Raw genomic sequence first — 23,195 nt, forward strand, 5'->3', positions numbered from 1 at the left:
CTGATCATTTCCACTGATGAAATGGATGTTTTGAAATAAAGGTGAGTGTAAACCTCTCTTCACCACAAACATTTCCTCAGAAAAGAAGAAAAGAAATTCCCGGATTGTCTTCCTTGTTTCTACAGTATGTCACCAATACGGTGTTATGTGATTATCATGGATATAACGTAACCATAGTATTTTTGGTATTACACTTTTAACCCATTCAGATATCCATTGTTATTACTGTTTAATTTGTTTATCATTGAACAAAAATGTTCGATTGTGCCACTGTGAATATTTTTAACCATGTGGCTGAGAGCCAGAGAGACAACACATCAGGTGATTTCCCTCGACAGCCTGCAGCAGCCACAGAGCAGTTTTTTCTCGATCTTTCTCATTGTCTTCACACGACAAGCTCTTAGCTCTTATGTGAACGCTGTCATATCTTTACCTGTGTACATGGCTCTAAGTGTCCTTGTGTCATGTCAGAGGAATCTAAAAATGATGAAATGTGAAACCAAGAGAGAAACAAGCTGAGACACATCTGAGACTCATCTCTCCAGATTCCTTCTGCAGCTCTAACCTCAACTCTGGAGGTGAAAGTGCAATTTCATGTGTATGTCAAGGACAAGACAAACAAGAAGTCCTGAGGGATTAGACTGAGTCACCATTCAGCCTCTCTGCATCCAAACATTGGTGGTCCTCTTCTTCCTTCATTTGACTTTTCTGCCAACCACGTTACACTTTTGAAAAAATTAGACTTTTATGTTGGTTAATGACTTCATACATGTATAACATGGCATCGTTCTGAAGTATGTGACTGTCTGTATAAATGTAAAGAACATTTTTGGTTCAGAAATGTGAGCTCACTCATATCCATAGTTTGCTCCCACAATGATGCTTGGAAAAAATGGTTGAATTGGTCAATAAGCAGGTTCTGCAGATGTATTTAAATACATATACAAATCAAACATTACTTCTTTTTCTTTTTTTTGATTATTGGCAGGTTTGGTATTTCTTGGACTTGAAAGTCACTTCACTAAATAGACATTTCCTCTAGGACCAGATGCACATTATACACACACTGACTCTGACTGAAGAGGAGGATGTGATGTGAGGTTGTTGGTGTTGAAGAACTCCAGCTGTAACAGAATGAACCAGATGATTAAAATAAACTCATACACACTCCATTCATGTTTTTATTACCATGATTATTCTGTGTGTGTGTGTGTGTGTGTGTGTGTGTGTGTGTGTGTGTGTGTGTGTTACAGCAGCCAACTGGAATGAGTCCAGTTAAAGGAATCTCTGACCTCCTCCTCATCCTCGGCATTTCTTTGAATGACTCACAGACAGTGACGCGCGGTCAGGGGAGGCAGTGCCAAGTAAAATACTAACAATGATAAAAGAAAATCAATTTGTCCACTTGACTGTTCTATAAATTAGTTTTCTGTATGATTTCAACATTCAAAATCACAGAATTTACACATTTCCTGTCAAATACACAGGAGAATGGTGAGGTATATACATGTGATTATACATGTACTGCACATGCTGACGTTCCACAGTCTGTCTAATATATTTATTGAATGTGTGTGACCTATTTAGTCTTTCTGATCTGAACGTCACTGTGTGCTCTTCTTCTATGCAGAGGGCGGTTTTTACGACAGAGTGACAGAGATATTCTTAGTTAACCCTAAATCTAACCATATACTGTATAAAGGTAAGACCATACACGATTTTCAATTTTAATATAAAAAATGAGAGATCAGCCAAAAAAAAGCGATTTGAATTTTAAAAAAATTGAATTTGACCGTATATTAATTTTTTGCTATCGTATTGTTGAACAGTGTGGGATTGATTAAAGCATAATTAAAATCTTTGAAAACAAATAAATGTTTCAATTAAGGTCAAAATTAAAATATAAGCTTCTATTTTGGGTTCATATATTTGTACATCCAACGAGTGTCTCCCCAGTCATGAACCTCACCGCACATCACTGCTTGCATTCACGGCATTTATTCGCTGTGGCATAAGCTTCTGCAATGTCACAATGTTAAATGAATTTTTCACCAAGATGTCGTATTGATGATGGAGAGTCGGACCACTGCGCAAAGCCTTCTCCAGCACATCCCAAAGATTCTCAGTGGGGTTTAGGTCTGGACTCATGTGGTGGCCAATCCATGAGTGAAAATGATTCTTTCACAATTTGACCCTGATGAATCCTGGCATTGTCACCTTGGAATATGCCCGCGCTATCAGGGAAGAAAAAAATGCATTGATGGAATAATCTGGTCATTCAATATATTCAGGTAGTCAGCTGACCTCTGAACCTAGACCTGACCAACTGCAGTAGGCTCTTACCTATTAGCTTAGTTAAATCCAGGTTTTGCCAGGCAATGTATTTAACTGTGATAGTGGAAGAGAAGCTGTGACGACCTAAAAACCTCCTCCACTCTGACTCTGGAAACATGACGATGAGTTAAAAGGCTATTTATTTCAACACAGACGCTGTGACATGTTTTTGCCACAAAGGTGGACAATGTAATTGGAGGACAGACAGAGTGTGTCTTTGTGTGCAGAAATGGGGACAAACTGTAGCCATTTGGACAGAGTCCATGAGTTAAACAATGTCCTAACCTAAAAAGACACAGAGAAAAACAGCAATTGGTTTTGTCCTGATCTGAGTTCTGAGTTTTTAATCATGAGCATCATCATGCTCCTTCTTCTTTCTTCTGCCTTCTTTAGGAAAGTGTCTGCTTATGTGAAAAGCTACTGTGGAGAAGACATTTCTCCTGCAGTGATTATGAGTGGATTATTAGCCTGTAATGTGGTATTATTGCACCCCCATGTCTCACACTTGTACTTGCCCAGCATAACTCTACCCTAATTATGGCACCACCACCAGGTCAGTGGGTACACATTGGTCTCTGGTCTCCTCTAGTAGGACAAAGCTATGTGTGTTTACAGGTGTATTTGGCTTCTGTTTCATCGACGTGTTGGCTGGCACCAGCACCGGTGCTGGAGGGTGGAGTTTCTCTTTTAGACCCTCAATGTTGTTGTGTTTCTTCATGTAACAGAGATGTTTTATTATTATTTGAAATGTTAAATGTTACTTCATATAAATTCATCCTTTTTCATTTGGCTGAAAAGCTGATTCAGGCAGTCATCTCAGGCTGCACCACAAACATGTAACACGCATCATTCACCATAGAACATAACAAACACACCCTTCCAATTTTACTGTCAATTTTAATATTTTAATTGCAACACTTTTCATCCATATCCCTCTGCCCATCATTCCATTTGCTGCCTCATTTCAGCATTGCTGCCTGTACTTTAGCGCCTGCTGCAATAAACAGTTCAAATATGAGTTGTCTCAATTAAACTGGTTTGTCTTTGTCTGAAGCTGTGTGAACACAAGGTGAGGACACATGTCCCGTCATATGTGGTTTTTCACAGTTGATTGCTACCATATTTGGCCTGTGAGTGACTAGTTTTGACCCGGTCAAAACAAGGGCCTTTCTAAATGGAGTTTGCATGTTCTCCCCATGTGTGCGTGGGTTTTCTCTGGATTCTCCGGTTACCTCCCACAGTCCACAGGGGTGCAGATATGGGGATTAGATAAATTGGACCCTGTAAATTGACCATAGGTGTGAATGTGAGAGTGAATAGTTGTTTGTCACTATGATTGGTTGTGCCCACAAAATATTCATATTTCTGTTTCTTGTGACACATGTGTCACAAACATTGTGAAAACAGCAGTGTGAAAACATTGCTAAGAATTGAAAGAAGAGAATAATCTAAATTAAACTGCAACATCTTTGACTGTAACTTTAACCCATACATTTAAAACATAGACTCTGATGTCCTGGCACCTGTTGGACAATAAACATTCTGACTTTCACTCTATTTACCTCTGAATGGGAATATAATTAACAAAAATCATTTGCTGTTGAACTCTTTCGGAAAATGGTTCCTGGTGTCATAAGAACATTCCCCAAGACTTACATTCAAACTGAATTTTTATGTAATCACTTGTCACTGGAGACTAACTGCTGCCCTCATCCTGCTTCCTGGGATCACCTTTAACACCATAAACTGCATCCATTTTGATACACATTCATTCATCTTCCACTTTATCCTCCATTTGAAGGTCGCGGGGCCCCTGGTACCAATCCCAGCTGAGGGCAAAAGGCGAGGTACACCCTGGACAGGTCACCAATATTTTACATCTTTATCCCATAAATCCCTGAAGAAATATAGCAAACACAAGTGTGTGCAGTTCACTATAAAATGTCACTGGTAGCGTGCAAGAAAGTAGGCCACCGAGGCCACTTAGTAAAATCTGTTCTTTATGTTTACTCAGAATAAAAACGAGTCACATGTGTTTTCTGTGGAGGATGTAAATGTTTCCTGTGAGCACCAGTGTGACTGATGGACAACCATTAGAGGAGGAGAAGGAGTAAACGGATGATGAGATAGAGTGATGCTGATGGGCTTTGTTTATATTTGGCACACTAGAGCCAGTTTATGTGTGAGTCAGTGCACGAAGATGCTCTAGTTCTGCTGACGGTTGTTTGACATTTGACATGCTGTGTGTGGACAGCCCGCAAGATGTTTCCACTGTCTCCTGAAAGTCTTGCCGCTCGGCAGACATTTGGCAGTGCCTCCGGACACCTGTGTGGCACTAACAGTCCAGGCTCTGATCTACATGAATGGGCAGAGAGACATAACCTGACTTTGGAAGTGAATCTTCAGTCAAATCTGAAAAGAGTGATGAGTTTGCCCCAAAATATGATTCACTAGTCACAGCTGACTGTGCTGTGAATACTATTAAGATATAAACTGGGCACTTCCTTCACCAAAACAAATCAATGATTTTACGTCACAGAACACTGGAAAGGATGATGTTTTTTCTTCACATGTGTGATCATCCTCTCCATTAAAACACAACATGTTACAGACTTCAAACAAACTGTGATGGCACTCTGAGTTGAGGTCAACCAGTACTGACAATTAGAATTAGAAGATTTTTTTGGTCAATACGATACAATACAATACATTACATTACATTACATCACAATACAATACAATACTTTTCCGATTTTACTTTTTTTAACATAATAATAACAAAAGACTAAGAAAATTGCTTAACTTTAATAAATATTTACTTGTGATCTGACAGCAGTGCACTTATATATTTTAAGTATAAATAACTAAACTATCTAAATATTAACTAAATATTAAATACATGAATCAAGTAATCAAAAAACTCAACTTTAACAAAAAACTTTAGAGTGCACTTATCAGCATGTATCAAGGGTTTGGGAACAAAAATGTGTGACTAAGATTAATAATTAAGAATTTGCTGATTCTTTAGATAATTATCAGTCTTCATGTGAAACTTTGCTTTGAATGCAAAGAATGTACAAATGTTACATTCCTCAAACACGGTCCAGTGTTGAGCTCAAAAATATAAAATGAAAGACATTGTAATGCTTCTGGTCACTACACCATACTGTTTCCCAGTCATATAAGTCTTGTGTGGCACCAGCGACCCTCATGGAGGATACAGCGGTAGAAGAGCGAGCGAGTGAGTGAGTCTTGTTTTTAAATGGTTATAAAAACAGTATGAAGAAGCAGAATCCGACTTCTGCTTTGAAAGTCAGGGTTAATCTGAGGCTACTGGAGGTTGAGAGGTCTGAACACATCTGTCACTCGAGCGTCAGCAGGACAAATTCCACTGCCAACTAACTGTGGTTGTGTCATCACCTGTGACATGACTTGCTCCTCCCTATATGACTGTGACTGTCAACTCAGAACTGAAGAGGCCAAAGCTGCATTACATTTGCTAATAAAATGAAAACAAAAAGAAAAGTGTTTGACTCATTGTTAAGGTGTTCATTAGCTCTGAAGAGTGGATCTAAGAAAAGCAAAACACTCATGTGATGCAATAAAAAGGTCACCACAATTGTTGTTACTGGTTGTGACCTGTGGTAAACACCCCAAAGTAATATTGAGTGCTACACCTTTATTTGTTTTACTAAACTCTTCTGCCATCTGCTGGCTAACACACACACACACACACACACACACACACACACACACACAGACTCCCATTGACTTACATACATTTGCACAGCCTAACCAAAGCCTTATCTCTGACATTAACTATAACCAGTTTATGCCTAACCCTAAACTTAAGCTAACCACAATTCAAATCTTAGCCCTAAAATGAACCTGTTCATCAGAAATTGGGTTCTACTTCATTAGGACCTGGTTTTGGTAGCCAATAGGACTACTGGCCCTGACAAAGTCAGTGTTTATGCTAGAAAAAGGTCCTAACGAGATACAGATACAAATACAAGTAAACACACACAGCAGCAAAGGCAGTTTATTTTTTCCTGATATGAGAACAGTGTTTCAGCCTTCAACATTACATGTGCTGTGACATTGGTTTGAGATTCATATCATCTTGTCTCATTATCCATCTCATCCTTCATTCTTCTGAAGACATTGGATCACATGTGAGATTCATTCTCATGCACGATGAGGGTTGCTTATTGTGGCTTGTTTTGAATAAGACATGGCTCAGGCTGGTTTGCAGTATGTGCATAGTCACTACCTCGTGCAACAATGCAAACAATCTGAATGATTACTGAAGCATATTTTGGGGAAAGTCACCCTTTATAAGTGTTTTATCAGATTTCACATCCCTCTAGACTTTGGTGACAGGGAGAGAGTTCTTACACACTCCCTAAATAGCTGGCAGTCATGTTGGGATCTAAGTAATGGGATCACATAAGCGCCATTAGCGCTAGTCAGAGTCAATGTATCACTGCTGCATACAATCCCCACTGCAACTGATTATTTTAAGTATTCTCTGGATTAGTTGTCTCATCTATAAAATGCAGAAAATTGTTTTTAATTTTTTTAACTGGTGTTTCTAAATCCTTAAAATGTTCTTTCCACAAAACAAATATTAACTTTCATAAAGGAGCAAAGGAAGTACACTCTAAAGTGGTAAAAACATCCAAAGTACCTCTACAGCAAAATAGAAATTAAAAAGTGTGTGTTAATGTATTGTTTCTAAAGGAATGTCTTTCGAGTGGAGGAAAGTCATGCAGTGTCCTATGAGATGCCCTTGCAACTTTGTTTCCTATGAGTGTCCTTCCAATCAAGAAGGGTTCCATTATGAAGCTACTGTCCCTACATGACAGTGTCCTAAAGGGTGTCCTTACAGAAAATGTCCATCTCAGTGATACAAAGTGATGCTGTGCAGTAAAGGATGTCCCTGTATACCTGTGTGTACGTGTGATTCAATCGGAATCATCAACAGTAATCTTAATCAATGATGAAGACTATTTTATTATACATGATGAACAGCCACGGTTTTGAATGGAGGTCAGAGTAGGTCATATACAAACATGTAGGCACCAGCTGCTTCTTACATCAGATACAAAATAAATAAAACAAAATCACATTGACCTACAATAGATTGTCAATTTTATTTTCAGTGACAAATCAACAGTTCATTGGGATATCAATAATCATTAACACACCAAGGGTTTGTTGCATATCTTCAAAGGTCAAAAAGCAACTTAAACTTGCTTCATTATACAATAATGTGTGGAGGCCCATATAGAGGTCAGTGTTTTTCAGTCCCCTCAGCTGGTCTGCCTTCAACTCCAGGGTTCACTTTAGACATGTTTGCCCCTGCCCTCCCAAATGTCTGTGTACGCCACTGCAAGAACATATTTATTTATTTTTGGAAACTGCAATCGGAGAACCTGTTTTTAACTTACAAAAAAACTGATATTTCTTAGTCGATAATCCGATAATCAGAATAGTTTCTGATTAATTTACTGATGATTAAGCATTGATTCATTGTTGCAGCACTAAATACAACTGTAAAGATGTTAATACTCTACTTTGGTTGTTGAGTTAAAGTTACCTTACCAAAATAAGAGTATTTCCAGGGCACAGTGCAGCTCTAATAAACCTAAAGAGTAAAGAATTAAGTTTTGCAGCAACCGTCCAGTCAGTAAGTCAGTGTGTAGTTCTCTTTGCAGAACTCTACAGCACATTTCCTACAAGTTCTCAGATGTCACACCCTCAGGGGCTCGTGTTGCCCTCCTCCTCCTCCTTCTTCTCCTCCTTCCTCTCCTCCTCCTCCTCTGAAACGGGATGTGATGTAAATACACATTATCTTTTTTCTGTGTGTTCCTCTCTTTGGACTGTGTAAAAAAACAACAGTTTTTCACGTCCTTCCAAACTCACAGTTTCAGGAAAAGTTGAAAAGGTGTTTATAAGGAGTCAGAAAAGAAGCGAAAAGACCCGCCGCAGAGACAAAAGTGACCGTTGGTTTTTTCCACCATGATCCTGTAGCTGCTCCGCCTGGACTCCGACAACAGCCCAACGAGCTGCCGCCGCCGGGGCAGGAAAAAAACAACCGGAAAGGAGTTCCTGCTGCTGCCGCCGCCGCCGCCGCTGCCGCTGCTGCTGCTGCGGACAGGTAAACAACTTTACAGCACCTGTGTGTGTGTGTGTGTGTGTGTGTACAGAGTGGAGGACAGTGGGCAGGGACACATGACTGCAGCTTGAAACTGAGATTGCATGACAACAGCGGTGGTGGATCAGTGCTACTGCTACTGCTGCTGCTACTGCTGCTGCTGCTACTGAGGCCTACACATGTGACACCTGAGCTCTGACCTGAGACCTGTTCAAGCATTATGGCGCACATTTTACACTGGAATTTACATTTCAATAACATTATATGACAGGACATCTGTTACACTGTGCAGTCATAGTATACAAACATAATATAAACATTGTTGTCAAAATATAAGACATAACAAAGTCCTAGTGTTGATAGGCTACAATATAACTGATAATACGGAAATCATAGATCGCCATTATATCTATTCAGGCCATAGTAATAATATAGTAGCATATTTTTTAAAGGCACTGCTGGTAGACAACAGAATATAGGGACTTTACTAGAACTATCTGAATTTCCACAGTAGGAAACAGCAACTAATTGGAAGAACTGGGCAACCTGTTCAGAGTACTAAAGTACTTTTAGATAGTACAGGGACAATCAGGGTGACCTGGTAGTGCTTTAGTATTTTAATTCAGCTGATCAGTCTCTCTAAACCTGAGAACACTAAGATTTGTTGCTCAGTTTTACCCACAATTCACAGTTCGGCAGAGTCTGCACCAGTCAGCACTAGTTGGGGACAGTCTGCATGGCTAGTTGGCACAGAAATATGTTAGTGTGTCGAGTCTGCAAGTGTGTGAGGGTAACAGACCTGACCCAGCCTCAGTTGCAGTCAATCAAACATTTGATTTTTTGAGCTGGATGCAATCTGGTAATGTGTAATGTGTACATAGGACATGGAAGGAAGTAGTGTTGTTAAATGTGTGATCCCAGTCTTTGAGTCGGCATAAAAAACCTGCAGTCCTGAAGCTACAGAGTCTCAGAGTGTTTGACTCAGACTGTGAACACTGGGAGCGCTGTTTACATTAAAAAAAAACCTGGAACAAAGATTGTTTCACCCATTGTGATGTGACCTGAAACTCACATCCTCATAGACGTTCTTTTTCTGTGTCCAGGTGTTTATAGATGTTCAGGTGTAACAGCAGCTTTGTCTTCATGACTTTTTGCCACATGTGTCTCAGGTCAACATCTGAGTGTGATCAAATCCTTCAACTGTGTCACATTCATTTTCAAATCTGTTTGTGCTGGCTTCATTTAACGTTGGAGACCTATAATGCTAACCCTGCAGCATTATTCATCGTGGTGATGAATAATGCTGCTTGAGTTTGGCTCAAAGAAAAAAAATACTTTGACTTGTTTTAATCAAACCTCAAACTAAGGTGAACCTCAGCAGGTGTGTCCTTATAGCTTCAAAATACACATTTATGCTTCTTGTAATTAATTTGTAGCCATTATAATTGGATCCAGATCTCCTCCTGAGCTCAACATGGAGCCAGTAAAGTGGTGTGTGTGTGTGTGTGTGTGTGTGTGTGTGTGTGACTTAAGGCAAGGATGGAAATGTCTTACATACAAACACCCCTGTCATTAAATGTCAGGTAATGTAAAATATCTGACCTTTTCATCAAGCTATGATCTAGGTTATGATGCTCCCATTATAGCTCTGTAAACTAATATCTACTCAGACGCACAAACATTCACAGGAAACAGTCAAAATGGCTCCTGATATTTATTTATTTATATAAAATCATGGAATGAATGTAGAATAAACACAAAAAGTATATTTAAATTCAAAGACTGTTTTAATGGCTTTCTTTAAACTTTAAACACAGTTTCTCATCTTGGTGTTTTAAACATGTTAGTAAACCTTCACAGAGAAATACAAAAGAAAAAAGCACTACATGAATAAAAAAAAAACCATCTAACACAGATCGAAGTGGTGGGTGATCGATTAAAGAGGCCATAGCATGGTCCTATCTCACTTATATGTGAGATATGGAGGTGTACTCACAAACATGAAGTCGGTTTATGGTAAAAAACGTTGTAGTTGCTACAAACGAGCCGATGTAAATGTCTCATCACTGACGCTCTTGTCAGCCGTGCTGTTTCAGACCAAAACTACACCCGCCGAACACGGACTGTCTTGTGATTGGCCAGCCAACGAGAGCTTTCCCACTGTCTTGTGATTGGCCAGTTACCTGGAAGTGGCGTAATTGGCACGTCAGCTCTCAGACCCGCAGCTCCCCCTCTGGAAAGGCAGATGCACCGCTAGCAATTATCAAAACATTGAGTAATGCCGTAATCCCTTACGCATTTGATCTGGAGTCTGAGCCAAGAAGCCAGAAGACACTGTGACAAGTGAAAGACTGCTGTAGGACACCTGTAGCTTGGATAACGTTGTGGTTACCGAGATGATAAACACACATGCAAATGAAACACGAGCTTAGCGTGTAGCTTAGCCTGTAGCCGACTATTGCTAATGCTAAACGACAAAACAAGCACACAAAGACAGTTATATACGTATTGTTGGCACTGCTTCTTCCTTTAGGTGAAGTTTGGTGCTGTGTCCTGCTTTATATTGCTACTTTCAACCGTAGAAGAAGAATAAGAAGAACTACTCTCGTTGTAGCTGCTGAGCGTATCGGTTGTACGGAGCTCAGCAGCTACAACGAGAGTAGTTCTTCTTCTTCTACGGTTGAAAGTACGTCACCAGATGTGGCCGGACTCTAGTGCCCGGAATAGGAGGCGCTGCTGTTTAGAGGAGTGGTGAACTTCGCCAGTGACGTAATAAGTCAACAGAAGTGCCGTTCCGCTTCATAGAGCTCAGGAAAACAATCAAACCCTGCGCTCTCAACAGTGGCTGAACTGATTGTTATGGACTTTTAGGGCTTCATAAACGAGGTAATGACGCAGATACACACACAAATGCAGCGTTAATTGGCACTTCTGGGCTATGTCCTCTTTAAAGATCAGACATGGTGCTCTGTTTAGAGCTGTGAAAGCGAGAGGGAGAGAGAGACACACACAAGGAGAGAGAGAGACACACACAGAAAACACTGGTGGTGCACAAAAGTCAGGGAGGGCAACAGAGAAAACACAAACTCGCATAGAGAAAAAGAGGGAGAGAGAGAAACAGCGCATGCACACACACACACACTTAAGTTTTGTCCAACAAGCCGTCGGGTAACTTTTTAAAATGAAACTTTCCGCCTGAAAGTGCATCATTATCCATCGTTGTGCCGTAGACAGGATGGCTTGGTTTGCCTGCACATGTGACCAAGTCGCCACCGGAAGTATAACAAACAACGTTAACTGTGTTTATTTTTTTTTAACGCGTTAAATAAATGTCTGTCTTTACCACACATTTTCATAACAAACCATGCACAGTAATCAGGTTCAGTTTTTCAGGTGTGTTCCATGACCACCGTGGCTCAGGGATGGTTTGTCATTTTGAAGCTCTGCATGTTAAATCAAGCTCTCCTCACATTCTTCACATGCCTCCAGCTTTTTTACTTTGGGCCTAGTACCCATTACCTGCTCTATGGTCACAATGCCCTTTAAATGTTCTGATAATGCAGGAAGCATGGAAACATTTACCTGAAACGACAGTGGCCCCTTTTACACCTGGTATTACTGTAGAATGTGTTTTCTGTGATCAGACGGCGCTTCACCACATGCATGTACACCTGGTATTAACATCCATCTCCAGTGTCCACATCAAGATCTGATTGCTATCTGCTGCCATATAAACAACAACAACAGTGTTAGCTGCATGTAAAGTCGCACTATTGTATGGACTTCACTTTGCTTTTTGTAGTAGGAGAAGAAGTCGTCTTCGACTGAGGAGACTGTGCAGTTTTCTTGCCACTTTCACCGTTTGCTGGGATCGCAGCCACTGTTGTATATCACATGGTTGTTGAGGGTGGAGCCTGAAGTGTTTTGGCCGATCGGATTACAATCCATCCCCAATGAGTCATGGGTGTATTTACGCCTGTGCACCTGTACTTGTGTGCAAGTGACGAGAATTGTAATCCGATCACAGACAACACATTTTAATGCCAGGTGTAAAGGCGCTCAATGAGTCAACCATACCAAAATTAGTTTATATGGCAAGGTTGTACATGTTGTGACTGTTGCATAACATTAAAGTCCTTTTTAGAAAACTGAGCAATTGTTGCACCTGTGTTGCGGTGCCACATTCTAACAGCTTGCAATGTGATTGGTTTTACACATAGCAGATTTATGTTTCTCTTTTCATTGAGTCATAACATAAGAACGGTAATAGATACTAGAGCTGAAACGATTAATCGATTATTAATCGATTACTAAATGAATCGACAACTATTTTGATAATCGATGAATCAGTTTGAAGCTTTTTTCAAGATTAAAACAAGATTTTTAATTGTTTAAACTTCTTAGATATGAATATTTTCTTCATTTCTTTGCTCTGGATAAAGAAATCATTAAAAGTCAATCATTTTGGTTTGTGGACAAAACAAGACATTTGAGAACATCATCCATTCCAGGTTTGACAAACACCGATCAACATTTTTTAAGGTTTTCTGATATTTTATGGACCAAACGATTAATCGATTATGAAAATAAACTTTAGCTGCAGCTCTAGTAGATACCAGTAACAGGGGAATTACAGCAGATAATTCAGCAGCACCGTAACCTCCTTCTCAGTCTCAGGAAACAGCGGTGGTTGGTAACTGTAAGCACACTGAAAAGGAGACAGACCAGAAGCAGGTTGGCATGGTATTGTGTGCATACTCCACCCAAATTAAGTGCTCACTCCAGGTAGTAGGATTCTGTGACACCAGGCACTGCAGGGTGGTCTTGAGTTCCTGATTCATCCTCACCGTCTGCCCATTGGACTGGGGGTGGTAGCCCGAAGTGAGGCTGGCAGTGGCTCCCAGTAGGTCACTGAACTCCTTCCAGAATCTTGATGTGAATTGTGGCCCCTGGTCGGAAACTGCGTCCGGGGGGATCCCATTAAACCAGACCACTTGGTCCAGCACCAGCTTGGCTGTCTCCTTGGCCGATGGTAACTTTGTCAGGGGAACGAAGTGGACCATCTTGGAAAACCGGTCATTGAGCGTGAGACCACAGTGGCGTTGCTCCTGGAGAAGGGCAGGCCGGTGACGAAGTCCAGCGAGATGTCGCTCCAAGGTCGGCTGGGCACTGGAAGGGGTTGAAGGAGTCCCTGCTTGAGTATGGTGGAGGTCTTATTCCGTGCACAGACCGGGCATGCTGCCACATACTCCTTTACGTCGTGGTCCAGAGATGGCCACCCGGATCTCTGGTGGACGACGTAGCTGGTTTGCTTACCCCCAGGATGACAAGTCAGCAGCGAGGTGTGTGCCCAGTCAATGACCTGAGAACGTTTTTGGGTCGTGGGCCAGTCTCTTACGGCTTGGACTTTAGCCGGGTCCATTTCTATTCTCTCCGGGGAAACCACTTAGACTAGGAGCGTTATGGTGGGTGAGTGAATCAGGTGAGAAAATCAGGATATCGTCCAGATATACGAAAACGAATTGTTTCAGGTGGGGGTGTAAAAGCGAGTCTTCCACTCATCGCCCTCTCTGATATGCACTAAGTGATACGCGTTTCTTAAATCTAACACCCGTGCCTCCTGTAACTGTTCGAAGGCGGTGACATTAGCAGTAAGGGGTACCGATTCTTGACCGTGATGCCGCGAAGAAGAAGCCTGCCCCTGCTGGAGAGGAGGATGGCCGAATTAAGCCCGAGCGTAGCGACTGATCTATGTACTCTTTCATAGCCTGGCGTTCGGGAGACAAGAGTGCATAAACCCTTCCCTTGGGAATAGTGGCGCCTGGTAACAGATCTATGGGACAGTTGTATGCTCTATGGCAGAGTTGTGCCCCTAAGTGGTGATAGCAAGTCGGTACATGATGCAGGTCGGTCTGGAGTGGAGGGTGAGGGCGAAGCGTGCTATCTGACTCAGAAACAGCCGGGGAGATGGTCACGTTATTCTGCTGTGAGAAGCTCCCGTGTTCATCCCCCCAAGATAGAATCTTCCTTGTGTGCCAGTCTATGGTGGGGTTGTGTTTGATCAACCACGTTAATCCTCAAACTATGAGGATTACTGTGACATGAAGAGTGATAACGTCGTTGACGTTCGGTGAGGGAGAGCCCCGTACTGCCAATTTGCATGGGTTCATCAGTGTTGGCTGGAGGTGCAGCAGAGGGATCTCGTCGAGGGAGAGCAGGGGTCCTGGGACACGGAAGGCGTGAAGGAGACGTCTGACGTTGCTCCCGGTTCCGCTTGCGCAGACAAATGACCAGGCGAATGGCCATCTCGACAAGAGCATCACATGGATGCTCAGGGCACATGGATGTGCAGGCAGGCGACCGACGATCTCACTCCACCGTCGCCAAGTCAGCGGCTAGACCCGTCAGGTGGGTGATAATGAAGGCTATTTTTGCGCATTCAGTGGAAAATGCTTGACGCTTGGACAGTTGGAAGTGCAGGTTGCAGTTTATCAAAAAAGGGGCGCAGTTACCGGATTCACCAGTGAACTTGTCCGGTGGTCCCAGACGTGGAGGATATACCGGTACCATTCTGGCTGGCGGTGGTATGGCGACCGATGGCACCGGAACTGTAGCTGCAGAAGGGAGAGAGGAGGCAGCGCGGGGGTCGAGGTGAGTGACCAGCTGTTGCATGGTTTGATTCATGGAGGTGCTCTGGTTCATCACCGACTATTGGATCATCTGCTGGTGCGTTGTCAGCTGCCGAACCGCGTGGTTCAGTTTGGCGTACCGCTCTTCACTCTGCTGTAATCTCCTTCTTTGGGCGCCAAGAGCTACTGTTACTGTCTTGGTCTCGGCTGGGTCCATGTTTGGCCAGTGTGTTTTGTTAGGAACGGGGAATACACTGCTTGGACCCAAATGCACAAGACAGGAGGCACGATGACTGGTTTCAAGAGTCTTTATTCTCCTCTTGAACAGGCAGGCGAAAACAAACCTTCACAGAAGGAAAAAAATAAACTTGACTATACTCTGATGAAAACAAAATCGCTTCTTCACAGAAGGAAAAACTTATCTAGACTTGACTTGAATCAAAAGCGAAACAAACTTGGACTGACGTGTTCTTTCGAAAGCATAAACAATGCACTGGCAAAAAACAAAGGAACTGAGAACACTATATAGGGGAGAGGGAATCAAGGGCAGGTGCGAGTGATTACTTAAGGATCACCAGGTGAAGTGCATGAGGGAATTAGGGGAGATGTGTCAAAACAACTGAGGAAACTACAAGACAGGAAGACATCACATTTACCAAAATAAAAGGGGAAGTGAAAATCAAACCCACACCAATAGTGACATGAACTTAACGTGACTTTAAACCTAAACTAACACAATAACTACACTAAGCAGAACATAAACACTAACAAAGCTGACGCTTCGTGACACACTGTGAAAAAAAAGAATGACTTCAATATTCAAAAACCTTTTTTGGATTTTCCTTGTCCTTTGTTTTAATGATATTAATAATTCACATACTGCGTAATAGGTAAAAAATGGAACATAGCGTGGAAAAACACTGTTTGAGGTAGAGATGTTCCGATACCATTTTTTCCCTCCCGATACCGATTCCGATACGTGTGCTGTGGGTATCGGCCGATACCGAGTACCGATACCGATACCAGTGTGTTATAAAAAAATATATATCATACTACGCCTGCATGACTGTGATATGATTATCATCACCAAATCCTTTACCGTATCTGTCACGGATGTCAGACAGTGGAATAATCTGGATGAGGAGATGAAAAAATCAGCAAAACGGAGTGTATTTAAAATGAAGTATGTAGAGATGATCATTAATCGATACAGAATGACCCAGGAGGAAAGTATGACAAAGGTCAGAGACAGAAATCTGTAGACACCGTGTGGATACGGCAGTGGAAGCAAATGTAACCAAACAACAGCTGACATACATGGAGTCTGATTGACTGTCTAGAGCTAGACTGCATCTCTGAGTGCTACCTGATGCTGAAACATGTTTTTGTCAAAATGTCATAAGAAAAAGAAAAATGATGTATTGTATGATGAAAATATGTATTCTGTGGGTAATGGGGACGGGACTAGATAAGCTTTTGCTTCACCGGCTTTCCCTTTTGGTTATGTGTATTGTGTAAACTACACTAAGATGATGTGTGATGATGAGTGATCTAAACTGACATGACCGAAATAAACATACATATACAGTATATATACAGCGGAGAAAATAAGTATTGAACGCGTCAACATTTTTCTCAGTAAATATATTTCCGATTGGGCTATTGGGATGAAATTTTCACCAGATGTTAGTAACAACCCAAGTTATCCACACATACAAAGAAATAAAAACAAATGAGTCCACAAATGAAGTTGTGTGTAATAAAGTGAAATGACACAGGGAGAAAGTATTGAATACACTTGCTGAAATTTATTTAATACTTAGTAGAAAAGCTTTTGTTGGTAATGACATCTTCAAGACGCCTCCTGTATGGAGAAACTAGTCGCACACATTGATCAGCTGTGATTTTTGCCCATTCTTCCACACAAATTGTCTTCAAATCTTGAAGGTTCCGGAGGCATCTTCTATGAACTCTGATCTTCAGTTCTTTCCAGAGGTATTCATTTGGATTCAAGTCAGATGATTGACTGGACCATTCTAACAGCTTGATTTTCTTTCTCTTAAACCAATTGATTGTTTCCTTGGCTTTGTGTTTGGTCATTGTCTTGCTGAAATGTCCACCATCTTCAGCATCCTTGTGGATGGCAGCAGATTCTTATCAAGAATATCACAATACATTTCTCCATTCATCCTTTCTTCAATTACATGAAGTCTGCTAGTGCCGGATGCTGAAAAACAGCCCCACACCATGATGCTCCCACCTCCAAACTGCACTGTTGGTATGGTGTTTTTAGGGTGATGTGCAGCACCATTTCTCCTCCAAACATATTGTATGTTATGATAGCCAAAGAGTTCAATTTTGGTCTCATCTGACCAGATTATCTTTTCCCAGTATAACATTGGCTTGTCCAAATGTTGTGCAGCAAACTTTAAGCGAGCTTCCACATGCCTTTTCTTGAGCAGTGGTGTCTTGCGTGGTGAGCGTGCATAGAGGCCATGGCGGTGGAGTGCATTACTAATTGTTTTTTTTTTAAACAACTGTACCTGCTTCTTCAAGGTCTTTCTGAAGATCTCCATGAGTGGTCCTTGGTTCTTAGACAACTCTTCTAATTATTCTTTGGACTCCTCTATCAGTAATCTTGCGAGGAGCACCTGGTCGTGGTCCGTTAATGGTGTAACTATGTTCTTTCCACTTCCGAATAATAGCTCCAACAGTGCTCACTGGAACATTCAGAAGTTTAGATATACATCTGTAACCAATGCCATCCGTATGTTTGTCTACAATAGGCTTGTGAAGGTCTTGGGACAGCTCTTTGCTTTTACCCATCTTGAAATGCTTCTTGAGTGTCACCTTGGTAATGAGAAACCTTTATAGGCCACCAATTAGGACTTATCCAGCTAATATTAATTTGCACTGATAGGGGGCAGGATTGCTTCCTAAATACTGGCTTCCTGTGCCTTCTTACACCTTTTTTTCTTCATGTGTTCAATACTTTCTCCCTGTGTCATTTCACTTTATTACACACAACTTCATTTGTGGACTCATTTGTTTTTATTTCTTTGTATGTGTGGATAACTTGGGTTGTTACTGACATCCGGTGAAAATTCCATCCCAATAGCCCCATCGGAAATATATTTACTGAGAAAAATGTTGACGCGTTCAATACTTATTTTCTCCGCTGTATGTATATATATATATATATATATATATATATATATATATATATATATATATATATATATATACACATATATATATATATATATATATATATATATATATATATATATATATATATATATGTGTGTGTATATATATATATATATATATATATATATACATATACTGTATATATATATATATAAATATATAAATAAATAAATCATTTGTGGTAAGGTTTGGCTCACGTTAAACCCTCTGTAAAACCTGAACGAATACAGCAAATGGACATCATTTATTTTTACCAGTGATATGTTATTTCGTTTTTCAGCTTGTACGTTTGTTTTCACTCTGGTCCAAACACCGCGGCACTGGCAGAGCTTCATGTTTCCACGACGACTGACCGGGAAAGGACGTGCGTCACATCATTTTTACTTGACTCCAGATTGTTAAAATGAGTCTCTGAAGTAAAGCTAAACTTTAAAAACAGAGGCATACATACGCAGGACACAGGTACGCTGGTTAGCTGTAGCGCTGCTCTTTTCGTTTAACAAACGGGCCGCTCCGGTTTGACTGTAGACGCGCTAACGGAGCTAGCGCAGCTAGCGCAGCTAACAACGCTAACGGAGCTAACTGGTAAATACTGCCAAACCGCCGAGATGATGAGCCAACGTTAGCTCCTTGTCTACAGGTGTCGGGTGATCAGTTCTTCTTCACACCTCTAAAACAGCACAGCGCAACTGTTTCAAGAGCGGCGAAGAAGAACCGCGTCAGAGCTAACGGAGCTCTATTAAATAACGTGGTATCGGATCGGTGCATGGACTCCAGTACTCGCCAAATACCGATACCCACATTTTCGGCAGTATCGGAGGCATTACCATACCATACCTGTATCGGAATCGGAACAACTCTAGTTTGAGGGGGCTTTTCACTGCTGCACCACCCATGCTAAGGGCTTAGCTAACATAAGTAACTATAACTGTTATTAACTACTAACAGTTTTATCTTCATGTTTTTATTATGACATACAATCATGCTATCATTTACTGCTGCCCTTCGCCGACTTAAAGGAATACTTCACCGATTTGCATTTAGCTTTGTATTAGTAGAATAGGGGTAGTATTTTTGAAAAATTGTGCTTCCTGACCTCAGTTTCCCCTGAGTTGAGAAATACCTTCATTCTTTTCTTTGTTACATGTCCACCAGTGACACTTGACAATCATGAAGCCTTATTTCACAGCCTTTGAAGCAGAAACATAAGGAACCAAAGGCAGTGAAAACTTGAAATAATTAAAACAAGGCAATCAAAGATGGCAGACTTCACCCCATTCACCCAACAAGCCTCTGTCATGTGTAACAGACTCTGTGGTGCAGCGGTATTGCGTCTAACTCCAGGGTCAAAATTCGACAAAAGTTATTCTAAATTCTAACAAGCCTCTGTTGCCCAAGTGCAGAAAAGGAAGCCAACGAAAGTAAAACAAATGTTGTTGATTGGGAGGTAAACAGCAGCAACAAACTTTCCCTTATGTGTACAGTGTATATGTTGGGTCTTAAGTTTTGAACAATATGTTTTGTTCAGGGTGAACTCAGGCTCCCTCACCCCCAACGAGAGAGAGAGAGAGAGAGAGATGCACATTCCTGTGTGTTACAGTAAGATAGAGAGCGAGAGAGGGAAAGCAAGAGAGACTCGTGAAAGGCATGTGGATTCTGAAGTTTTTGGGTGAGAGAGAGAGCGAGAGAGAGAGAGAGGCAAATCTGGGTTGCGTTGAATGTTTGGAATGTTGAGGCTTTTGGCTCCAGTTTGTTCTGACAGAAGAGGGAAGAGAAAGAGGGGGGAGGACAAGGGAGGACATATGAGTAGGGAAGGAGGAGAGAGGGAGGGATTAGAGTGGATATAAGGAGTGAGGAAGTGAGAAAGAAGGAGAAAAAAAGCAGAAAATGATGGGAAAGCAAAACAGGCTGGATTGATCAATCAGAAAAGTGACTGTTGTGAATGGTTGAGGGTCACTATTTTAACAATTTTTTTTCAGTGGTCCAAAGTAGAGAGTGACATCGCCATGGAAACCACAGTCGATGATGTTACGGATGTCTTCTACTTTTAAGTGTTGTTAAACTTGCCAAGACAAACGCAGACATTCAGATTAAAGAGATGGTTTATGATCATGCACAGTAAGTGTATTACAGACAGGTGACTGCTCTCTGTGACTCCAGGCGTAGACAAGCGTAGGCAGGCGTAGGCAGGCGTAGGCAGGTTTAGGCAGGCGGACAACAGACACAAATGGCTGTAGCCACCAAAAAAAGGCTCTCCTTGTAAAATATAAGTTTATGTTATCTTAACAATATAACATCCACAACGAACATCAGCAATTTTAGCCAATTTAAGGTTTTGGTGGATTCTGTTCTCTTGGTCATTTTCCTATGATTACTTTTACTCATTCTGTAAATAAATGTTATACTTGACACATTGTTACAATTTTGTGGGAGTCGGGGGACCCCTAGGAAATTTCTTCCTCCAAAGGGGGGCCCAACAGAAAAAGTTTGAGAACCACTCTCAGGACCAGAACCAAAAAGTACAGGTGAGGATTAATGCCTTTTACATTTGATGACCATTCTTTCAGATTAATACAATAATGATGGAGATGAACGCTTTCTTCAGTTCACTTGCAATGTCCTATACATTACTTGTATCTTTGTGAGGACCAAAGCATTTGTGAGTGAGGGAAGTAAGGATGTTTTGACTGGTCCTCCCATTCTGTTACCCCTTAAAAGAGGGTTAAGTAAGACTTGGTTTTAGGGTTTGGCATTTAGTTGTGATGGTTAAGGAATGTCTGTGGGTGTCCTCACTATGAAAGCTGTGCAAACGCGTGTGTACTTGTATTTGTTACCTTTTTAGGACTTTTCTGGCATAAACACTGACCTTGTTAGGAGCAGTAGTCCTCATCAAGACCATCAAAACCTGGTCCTACTGTGGCAGAACCTAATTTTTGATGAACTGGTTAGGTTTAGGGTCAATATTTGAACTGTAGTTAGGTAAGGGTTAGGATTAACTGGTTATGGTTAAGGTTAGGGATAATGCTTTGTTTGAGCCGTCTTAAGTGTAGTGCAGTGTCTTAAGAAGAAAAGCTGCACAAACCTAGGTTTTTAAGATTTGGAAAAGATATACTACTAAATAACACACATGTTCTCTATGTGTTTGTGTGTGTCAGTGTTGCATAACCTCTGTGAGTGGGCTGCTGTTTGTGTTTCGCTTTCATAAAGTGCTCCACTTCAACAGCAATAACACACACACACAGACCACCAGGGAAGTGTCTTTTGCACTTAGTGCATTAGTCCAATTTTCAACTACAGGAACTTTTCATTTGATGTCATAACAGTGAACATGTAGCTCTAGTTGTAGTGGAGCAAAACATGTTCCCATAAGTCATTACATCTAAAATGTGAACATAAATAACTAAACTGAATGGTAGTAGCTAATTTGGGCACATCTTTTGTACAAATTGTTGCTCAAACATAATATTATTGTACAACACTATACTACAAGCCAAGGAATGGTAGCATATAGAGTTAGGATGTGATACAATGCAATTAGATGATAAGATTAAGATAAGAAACCATAAGGTTAAGATACAGTATGAGGTAAGATAAAGAAAAGATGTAATGCAATAATAGAAGTTAAATACAAAACTAGTTTACGATGTGATATTTAGTAAGCTAAAGACACAATATGATGGTAAAACGTTTCTACAATTTGGACAGTTTGATAAAATATCAATATTTGCCCAAACGTATTGATTATCATATTGCATTAGGAAGGATGAAGATATATATGGGGAGCCTGAGCCCAAGTGGAAAGGGAATTTGGCTTGTAATTGGAGGGTTGCTAGTTTGAGTCCCCACCAGGTCAAAAAAGGGCTGGGGTACCCCTGAGCCACGTACCCAAACCCCATAGTTTCCTAGGCGCTGCTCAGTGGCTGCCTGCTGCTCCTAATTCTAGGAAGGTTTCTCGTAGAGCAGGGGTGTCAATCTGGTGGCCCGGGGGCCACATGTGGCCTTTCAATGGATTACATGCCCGCCCACCACTGTGCGAGGTGATGCAATAGAGACAGAATATAAGACTAAATGTATTTTCCGGCAATATTTTTATAATAGTAATAAGACATTCGGTTGTAATCATTGCTTTATTAAATGTATTACACTCAACATGAAATGACATATATTTAAGCTGTTTTAATCACAATTATCCTCGTCATTATTTGCTATATGTTATATTTAATTCTCCGTTTTTGTGCATCATAAATGTGTTTTTATTGTGAATCATTTTATATCAAAACAAGCACTTTTACTTTGCAATTCTGTCTAATATCATAATGAATATCTTATATTGCCCACCGGCTACTAAATAGTTGTTTTTTTCCGCTTTTTTTCCTCTATGTCGGCCCCTGCTTGACCAGACTAGATGCTCATTGGCCCCCTAGGTCATTTGAGTTTGACACCCCTTGAGTTAGACGATGGGTTGAATGTAGAGAAGGAATGTTCCCTGCGGGACTGATAAAGTACTAATTTAATATCACCAAATCGATATTCTGAATTAAGGTTTGGTGGTAGGAGATGAAACTTTTTGTCTCAACTCAAAATCACACAAAGTAACTCTCAAACTAACCTCTCTCTCTCTCTCTCTCTCTCTCTCTCTCTCACTCTCTCACTCTCTCACTCTCAGAGATGTAGCGTGTGTGCTGGTGTGATCGGTGGACCATCATGCACCTCTTCCTGCTGCTGATCCTTCAAGTTATAGCAGCCTTTGGACAGATTGACCCCAGTACGAAAACACACACACACACACACACACACACACACACACACACACACACACACTTCCAGGAGTCCTCACTGTGTGTGTGTGTGTGTGTGTGTGT

General features: G+C 41.1%; 1 protein-coding gene across 4 annotated transcripts in view; it reads left to right on the forward strand.

Annotated features, from left to right (window-relative positions):
- Positions 1–8,156: 8,156 nt before the first annotated feature.
- ddr2l (discoidin domain receptor family, member 2, like) overlaps positions 8,157–23,195 on the forward strand; it is a 30,848-nt gene continuing 15,809 nt past the window's right edge. The window contains exons 1-2 of one of the 4 annotated variants that reach the window (XM_058635437.1): positions 8,157–8,497; positions 23,000–23,098. In XM_058635437.1, the coding sequence (XP_058491420.1) occupies positions 23,038–23,098 (61 nt within the window). In that variant the 5' untranslated portion in view covers positions 8,157–8,497; positions 23,000–23,037. Of the gene's footprint in view, positions 8,498–20,756; positions 20,859–22,999; positions 23,099–23,195 lie in introns of those variants that run through there. The other 3 variants (XM_058635435.1, XM_058635438.1, XM_058635436.1) reach the window with 3 other exon arrangements.

The sequence above is a fragment of the Solea solea genome, chromosome 8 (genome assembly GCF_958295425.1).
Source record: "Solea solea chromosome 8, fSolSol10.1, whole genome shotgun sequence".
Taxonomy (NCBI): Eukaryota; Metazoa; Chordata; class Actinopteri; order Pleuronectiformes; family Soleidae; genus Solea; species Solea solea.